This window comes from Hydra vulgaris, chromosome 02 (assembly GCF_038396675.1).
Source record: "Hydra vulgaris chromosome 02, alternate assembly HydraT2T_AEP".
In the NCBI taxonomy this organism is placed as follows: Eukaryota; Metazoa; Cnidaria; class Hydrozoa; order Anthoathecata; family Hydridae; genus Hydra; species Hydra vulgaris.
This window is the reverse complement of record NC_088921.1, coordinates 53,916,923-53,926,748: the sequence shown is the minus strand read 5'-3', so window position 1 is coordinate 53,926,748 and position 9,826 is coordinate 53,916,923. Positions and strand designations below refer to the sequence as shown.

General features: G+C 26.1%; 1 protein-coding gene across 1 annotated transcript; it reads right to left on the bottom strand.

Moving 5' to 3' along the window:
• Positions 1 to 3,609: 3,609 nt before the first annotated feature.
• Positions 3,610 to 3,963, bottom strand: LOC124812631 (mediator of RNA polymerase II transcription subunit 31-A). Its single transcript, XM_065789609.1, has one exon. It carries the CDS (start codon positions 3,961 to 3,963, stop codon positions 3,610 to 3,612), a length of 354 nt encoding a protein of 117 aa, XP_065645681.1.
• Positions 3,964 to 9,826: the final 5,863 nt, after the last annotated feature.

Here is a 9,826-nt window from a genome sequence, read left to right as displayed (position 1 = left end):
TTTAATTTTGACAAGCAGTACTGTGGTGATTATGAATTCGTATAATAAATTATACAACCTATAAAATAAAATTTATACACACCCACCATACACCACAATTTTTGCAAAAATTTTATTAAAATCTCTTAAGAATTTTATTTAATTCATGCAATACTAATTTCTAAGTATTATTGCTATATATATATATATATATATATATATATATATATATATATATATATATATATATATATATATATATATATATATATATATATTTAAATTTTAATATAGATTTCATTTTCTTTACAATTCTGAACAAGATTATCTTGCGACAAAATATTTATGTTGCATTGGAACAATTTATAGAAGTTGCAGTTAATTTTTAATATTATTTTATTCAATGCATTTTAGCATTTATATTTGTTATATATATTTTGATATAAATGTATATATTTTATTTTTAGTAATTAAAAATAGTATATAATTAATAAAAAGCAATTTATTTTATCATTGTAGCATTTATTACTCACAGTATTGACATTAGGCAAAGTTTTAAATTTTTAACTGCAATGATATCAACAAAAAGATATCTTGTAAAATATTGCTAAATAAGGATGCTAAAAACAAAGTGTCAAGTTATGGTTATAAATATTACCAATTAGATGCTAGAAAAATTGAAAATATAGGACATAAATTCAGTTTTCGAACAATAAAACAGAAAGAATTTTCTCATAAGTATGTAAATTTATCAATAAAAGTTTAAAATTTTAATAAAACATCAAATCCTAGATAAAATGATTATTTTTTAATGCCATATTGAAAGATTTTGACAATATGTATGATATATGTTTGTGTAATTGTTATGATACAGGAGTAGAAAGAGAGAAATGTACTTTTGAAGTACCAATGAAAGAATGGGATGCATTTATTAGACAAAACCAACACAAAAACCAAATTAGTCATACCTAGACGTCTACTTTGAAAAAAAAAGTGAAAAAAAAAAAAAAAATTGCAACAAGGCAAGAGCTGTTAAATACATATAAAAATGATGGATCACATTACTGATGATAATTTGTATAAATCTGAGAAAAATATCAAATTAGATGAGCCTAATGATGAAAATGACTAACTTTATAAATCTATAAATTTAAAAATGTCTTAAACAAATATAATTAAAAAGATTTTAACGATGAACTGGCCATTGTCGCAGATCATTATTGGGTCAGTTGCAGAGTGATTGCTGCTATTGTTAATCCTGCACATTTCTACAGTAATGCTGACAAAAAACCTGTTGACTTGGATACAATTATTATGCAATTCTATGCACCAGGAAGGTTCCATATCAAATCACATTATTTGACATATATGGGAATACTAAATGAAACAAATATGTTTGATAAAAAAAATAGAACAAGAAAGAGTTCTGTGTCGGACAAAAAAAACTTAATTAGGAGAAAATGTGAAAAATTAAAACTACCATGTATTGGTTCTAATGGAAGAAAAATGGACAGTAGTGGTTCTTTTAAAGCTATCTTACATGATGCAACTATAGTAAACACTGGTAGATTTGGAGGAGCAATAAAACTAATAGAAACAGAAATCAATAGACCAATTTCATTGACTTATTTGTCAGCTTTATTTAATTGAACTTTTGTTTCAACATGTGTTCGAGTTGATTGATGGAAAAACTTCAGACCCTGGATCATTTAAAGAAGATATTGATGGAAAAAAAACAGAAGTCTTAACTAATTTAGCAGTAGTTTCTTTTGAAAAAATAAAAGGTGATTTTTATTTACTTCCTGATAACATCCTCAGTACATTAGGCTCATATCAAAAACATCATTCAATATCTGTTTATCTAATCGATCAGGAGAGGTTTCAAATAAAATCTAAAGATCCTGCTAGAGGCATTCATTATGCTCAGTGTCTCACAAGCAAACCGTGTACTACACTTATAATTTCTACAGTAATGCCAACAAAAGAACTTGTTGACACAATTTTATTGCAATGTTATGCAATTAATATTAATTTATAATAAATGGTACTCAAAATTTATGGTATCTGGCTCAATTAACAAAAAAATATGCAGTTACTAATGTAAAATACAAAGAGGTAATGGAGCTAATTTAATAACAAATCTTATTTTGCCAACACTGATAATATATTATTGTCAATGATAAATGAAAAGTAGCAAAACAATTTTAAACTTCCTACAACACTAAATCTTGGAGCCCATGAATACTGTAAATTTGGACATTAAGTCAGTTCGAAAACTATACTTAGTGTTTTTTTAAATGAATATTTTATTTTTAATGTTTTGAAAAATGCATGTTTATGGGAGGGGGAATTTTTGTAAAAAGTAGTGCATACAGGTGCAGAGGGTCATTGAAAGCTTAATAGTGCATACAAGGGGGAAAGTGGATCCTAAATCAGTAATTTTATTGCGTACATACTTTATAAATGTCCCCTCACTTTGCATAAACAAAGTAAGGAGACATCTATAAGTGTTTATAATAAAAGTAAGGGAGCATCCATAAAGTCAAAGTGGGGCATCCAGTAAATGGTTATTGTTCTTTAGTGAAAAGTTTTACCAAGAAACAATAGCCACAAGTCAGCGAAATATAAAATTTTGCAAGTTCATGAGTTTTGTGATTCTTATTTCAGTAAAGCCAGATAATGCATCACTGTTAACAATCCCAGGCCATAAATTTGGAACAGATTATCAAAACATTATGAAAAACAATTAATCAAAACAAGTTGCAGGTGGTGGAGCAAAATTAAAGATATTTAAAGGAAGAAATTACTAGTTTCTGCTGTTTCATTATAAAATAATTGCTTGTAAACTGATATTACATTTTATGAGCTGGTATATAGTATTATGTAACTATATGTTATTATTTTTATTATTATTATATATATTATATTTCAGTTGGTACAAAAAAATGGAGAACGGATAGAATCAAATTTTTTTCAACTTTGTACATATTAGTTTAGCAATTGACAGATTTAAGATGTATAATTTTTCTAAGGTTTCCGTGAATCCATTTTATAAATATATACATGAATCTATACTCAGCAAATATTTTTTTAGTGGATTAGGATGGACCTATATAGGCATCTTTGAGCGGTTCATTGGAGTTTTGGTCATCGGTTACCTAGTGGACCATTAGTGGCAACCACTAATTGGCCAGCCAATAGCTTTTGTACATGTTAATAGTGGCTAGTCATCAGCTAGCTACTTTTAGCAGCTGCCACTAAATGGTCCACTAACTACCCAATGAGCAAAACTGATGAAAATGAGTAGACCGCTCAAAATGCTTATATAGGTTGACTGAAATTCTGCTATAAATTGTTTGCTGGGTAGGTAAGTATTTAAACCTTATCAGTAACTACACTAAAAATTTAACTGTTTTTTTTCAGCACGCGTACATGTATATTTGTTTATAAAAATGTATAACATCTATTATAAATTTTATTACAAATTTTCATAAAAAGCCATTTGAATCCGAGGTAAATAAATCCTAATTTTGTTTAGTTTTATTTTCACAAAGACACTTTTATAAAATCAAATATTTTTTATCTTAAGCATATGTTTACTGATAATAACAAAAAAAGACTTTATATTTTTTAGTGAACATTGTTATCTGAACTTAAACTTTTAACTTGACGTCTCTTTTGTGTGTAATATTGCCAGTGTAATAACTGTTGTTCATCAATAAATTTAGCACAACTTGGATGAACAAGTTCTTTTCTAAAATTTTCATACTGCAACAAGTCCAAAAACAATAAACACTGAGGGTATTTAAGAAACTTTGCATACTCAGCTTTTTTCCAATAGAGTAAATATTTTAAATAGTTGACAAATGGGGATGAATCGAAATATCCTCGCTGAGCAAGAAAAGTCAAATAGTGAGGATTGGCAAGACATTGAACAAATTCTAGCTCTACGATAAAACGATTCTTTTCATCATCAATTTCCATTGGTTTATTTATTTATTTTATGATACAGTGTAAACTATAAATAAATATTGCAACACTACATATATGTACGCATGTATTTATGTATGTAATAGAGTATATTTACAAGTTTAGATTATTTAAATTTATTAAACTATTATGATATTATGGTTTATAGATATGGCATTATTTAAATACCAATAATAATAAATAATAATATAGATATATATAATTTGTATTCAAATAATACCATATCTATATACCATAATTTTAAAATATTATGGTTTTTATAGATATGGCATTATTTAAATACCAATAATAATAATAGTAATAATAATAATAATAATAATAATAATAATAATAATAATAATAATAATAATAATATAGATCTTATCAATACTATAATATTTAATTATTATAACTTATTATAAAATTTACACATTTTGTACCTATTAATTTTATATTATTAAAATATTATTATTAAAGAAACTTGTAATAAATTAAATTTATCATAAATTTATTTAATACACATTAACAAATTTATTAGTAATAAATTTATTTATATGTAATATCACTGAATATAATAATATATATATATATATATATATATATATATATATATATATATATATATATATATATATATATATATATATATATATATATATATATACTACAATTATACTACTTTATTTAATATTACATATATTATATATATTACTAGTATATATAATATATGTATTATAAAATTACATTAAAACTTATAATAGATTTAATAAATAAACTTACCATAAGTTTAATTTACAACAAGTTTCTTAACTAATAATTATTATAAATTATTATTATAATAATTTAATATAAAATTTAATAGATGGAATAAATGTAATAAATTTTATATCGTTATATTATTAAACCTAATATTATTTTTATTTATATTTAGTTAATAATACTATAAATTATAATATAATTTATATGCGTCAATAATAGTTATTATATTTAAATTATAAAGTAATATTAAAAAATTAAAACCGTTAAAAAATATTTGCAAATACCTTTTTATATATGCAATAATAAATACAATTTTAATATTAAAACAAAATATATGTTTACATAGCGTAAAAAATGGTAAGAACATAAATACGAATCGCGAAAAATAAAAATTTAGTTACTCCAAGCAATAAATTTAAAGATATAACGGAATAAAATACTAAGTTAAAATCAACTTAAGCTCAGAAGTGCTGTTACCCTGGATAGGGGAGTTCGGCAAGAAAATTATACTTGTTGGTTCGTTACCCTACTCCGTTTTTTAAATTTACGCTGATTTAACATTATTAAGAAAAGCTTTTTTACTATTAGATTACTTTTAATTTTTTTACTTTTACTTTGCTTTCGCACTAAAAAAAGACCCCAATATTCGTGCATAGTCTCTGACTTCTGATGACTTTAATCTAGGTGAAAGATGCTTAAGCAAAGACAGATAGTTAATGCAGAGGCAAATGTCTTCAAGTAGAACAGTCAAATAAGACAATAGAAAAAGATATTTGGGTAATATTTTTAGACTCAAGCAAAATTGTTCTCACTATCACTCGTTCTAAAAATTCATTATATTTCACTCTAGTTTCTGCTTCATAATGAATTATACGTAAAAAAATTAAAATACGATCGAATTGGAAAGACTTGCAACTTTTAAACTTTGTACATTATAGTTTTATGGTCTAATAAAAGTACTCCCACTTGAAGCTGGTCGAAAATCGCTGGTACCTACTACCTATAGATTTATAGTTATGTCTTAGCAAGTTTGTTTTACTAAGCTATGATATGTAGCCAACATATTGTTTTAAAATTGCTAACTAAAAATAAACGATATGTAAATATATATCGTTGTAGCGATAGTTGACTATTGTCACACAGTAGTTGTAGAATTGTTGTTGTGTTGTTGCGAGTCACAAAACTGTGATATGTAGCAATCAATACATCGTAACAACACAACAAAAAAGTTACAATATTTCTTTATCAACTTGCTTTAGATTTGTTGTTATGTTGTAATTAGCTTCATACCTACGATCTGGAGCTATTGGTAAACCGTAATAATATCGCTAGCTACAAAGCTATGATATGTAGCTAACAATATATCGTAGTAATGCCGATAGCTACAAAGCTGTGATATAAACGTGTCGTAATAAAATGTGATAAGCTAAAGCTGTGATAGTGACATGTCGTAATAAAATCACAATCATACAAGGTATTTTTTTAGCATAAATATATTAGATCAAATACTAAAAAGTCGAATTCATAAAGACGTAATTGACAAAATGAAACAATAATGTAAGAAAAAAAACTCGTTCAAAAATGGCTATAAAACTAGCTACTAGCTAGCTCGTTACTTGCTAACAGCTAGCTCATTTCCCATGGGGAACTAACTTTAGAAAAAAAAGTTATAATTGTTCTAATTTAGAATGGAACACAGTTTTATAAATAACTATTAACAAACCACCAAAATCAAAAAAATTAAAATTTAGTAAAAAGAATTATTAAAATTGTTTGCAGCTTTTATCGATAACTTCAAGCAAGAAATTTTAAAAAGAAGCTGATTTATCTGGTTTTTCATTCAACGTGATAGATGATGAATCACGCAGACTACAAAGGAGAAAACATTTTTGATGAAAATAAAGCTTTACAAGAAAAGAAAAATTTTAAAGTACATTCGTTTTATGTTATATGAGAGGACTTCATGTAAGAACCTCTGAGAAGTTAAAAATATAAAGTTATTTAAAATATTTTTTGGTTCAAAAATATCAAAAGAATAAATAAAATAAGTCATGCAAAAGTTGATCAATATTTACAATGATTAAAATGATGTTTATACTGGCATTGATAATTTATTATCAAATGATAATAAATTATCAATGCCAGTGGTGGAGTAGAGTTATTTGTTTCATAAGTAGTTCTTATGCGGTTTGGGTTGTTAGCATGATAAATCTGCATAAGAGAAACATGTTGAACCGATGTCTTGTAGATTAAAAATATAATATAAAGTTAATTATTAGGTAATATAAAGTTAATAATATAGGGGAAAGTCGCCTATAATGCCGTAGTGCCTATGATGGCATACCGGTTATATTTTTATAAATATTGGTTATGGCGAAAAAGTGATTAGACCAACATGTCTATACTGACTTTAGATTAGTTTTAGTAAAATTACGTCCCTTTTGCACAAATGTTGCTTTTATAATCAACAAAAATGGATTTTGGGATGTGCTGTTGTATTTTTAATCCCTTTAAATATTTAAGATTGTGATTTTATTATTAACTGTGTAGAAATGAAATTTTGTGCATTTTATTTCCAAGTTTTGTACATTTAGTGGAATACTTATTTTAGTTTTATCTTTTGAACAAGGCAGCTTGTTTAAATGAAAGTTATGACTTTTTCCTATGATTGCATACTGACGAGTTGGGTGTGTTGCAATATTGACGAGTGGAGGAAACCTTTATTTTCTTCATAAAAACAACGTTTTTGTTAGTGAAGTAAAAATTCCTTTTTACTTCACTAAAATAATTTTGGTTCAAAAAACATATAACGCAATATCTCTTATGCGCATGCGCGATATTCTACACTACTGCTGTGTAGCACGAAAGGGTTATATAGGATAATTACGCGTAATTTTTGGCATTTCTGTGGGAAGACTCTAAAGTAAAATGAAATCGTCAAGTTACCCTTGATGCTAACCAGCCCCATCCTCCCCTATGCCATCATAGGGGAGAAGTTGCATATGATGGCATACTTGTGCTTTTTTTTAAATAAAAATAACTCATAAAAAAAAAAAATGATGAAAACTCCTAAGGTTATTATTGTTCTACATGTAAAAAGAATGTATCTACATCAAAACTTTTGTTCTTAGTCTTCAGGATACTGAATAATGAAGCTTCAAAGTTAAGTATGCCATCATAGGCGCCTTTTTCCCCTAATTAACTTATTTTTTAAATTATAATATAAGTTTATGTTTGAATATTGTGTTGTATAGATGTTTTATAAACAATTATGTATCAATGATGTAAAGCCAACGATTTTTTCAGCTAATGAGCTAAATAAGCAAATCCACTTTAACTTTTTATCATATCAAAAACAGTTTAAAAAATTCTATTGGTGGTTATTTTTATTTAATAAATAATTTTTTATAACTAAGTTAAATAACCCATCTTTGTTTAAATTACAACCTGGATCAGTGAAACTATATATGCTTTTACGGTTGATTTAAAAAAAGTGTTAAACAAATATGGCCATAAGTATTTGAACATTTGAGATAAAAACTGATGCATCATCTTATAATTAGGATTCAATTTCATAGACCAATTTATTCATAAACTTTAAATTCTGGTTGTGATTTTTATTTTTGTCACTGAAGTGCTTGAGACAGTCTTTTGAGAATGGAGTTTCACCATATTTCCATATTTTTCTATGGTAATATTATGTTTATCATTTTCAAGAACAGCGCCTTTTTTATTTACTGATTTTTATAGCTTGTTTTGTAAGCGTTGATGTTTTGCAAAAAAATTCGCATATTGCAATTTTAATTGCTATACTACTAAAACTTCTTTAATAAAAATATGAATATCACCAAAAACTAATTTCTGATGAGAAATATTAAAGAGTATTAGTTATTATAAGAATAAAATTTTTTCAAGCAGCTTACATAAATTGCTTAAAATTTAATAACTTTGTGACAATATTTTCCGCTATATTCATTTTCTCTCGATCAAAATTTGTAGATTGGTGCATTATAGTATTTTATTCTAGTTAACAGATAGATTTTTGATCTAAAGTTTTATTTGCAATTTAATCACAAATGATTAAAAATTTGCTTGTTTGCTAGAAAAATTAACTAATTTCTCTATAAAAAAGTATTGAATAGGAATATTTAAAATCCCGTCTGTTAACTAAATTTCTGTACCATATTGAGTATAACCTGAAAATTTTAGGTAGAAATTGTCACTGCGCCGCATCTTTGAGCAGCCGTGGCGCAGTGGTAGAGCACTTGCCTATGAAACAAAGGATCCGTGGTTCAAACCATTCTGGTCAAATTTTTTTTTTAATTTTTTTTCCATTCACCTCCTCAAGGCCGAGAGGGCCACTACAGATGAAGAGGCTACTTGTGATTGTAACCCTCTCTCAACTCTATAACTCCGAAACACGAACCTAAACAAACTTAAAAAAAATTTTTAGTCAAAATTCAGATATTACGTTTCAAAGTTACGCTAGTATTATAAAAATAAAAGGCTAGCAGTAACAGTATCGAAAACAGTCAAACTGATTAATCTCGAAAAGCGACTTTCTGGAATTACATCGAAATTAAGAATAACATCGAAATTGTAAATAAAGGAATAGTATCGAAAATCCGAAAAACAGAATAATCTCGAAATTGTGAAAAAAGGAATAATATCGAAAAGGGACTTTTCGGAATAATATCGAAAAAGAGAATACATCAAAGTTGTTAAAAATGGAATATTATCGAAAATCCGAAAAGCAAAATAATCTCGAAATAGCTCAAAAGAGAATAATATCGAAAAGGGACTTACCGAATAATATCGAAATTGTGAAAAAAGGAATAGTATCGAAAATTTTAAAAACGGAATTAGATCGAAATTGTGAAAAAAGGAACAATATCGAAAAGGGACTTTCCGGAATAATATCGAAATTGTGAAAAACGGAATAAAATCGAAAAGGGACTTTCCGGAATAATATTGAAAATGTGAAAAAAAGGAATGGATTCAAAAATTCCAAAAGCAAAATAAATAGAAAGGCCAGTTTATTGCGGTTGTGAATTAAAGAGTAGTAATTATACTGTATAATTGTATAATTTATACAATATAAAATTAAAGTTCGATTAGT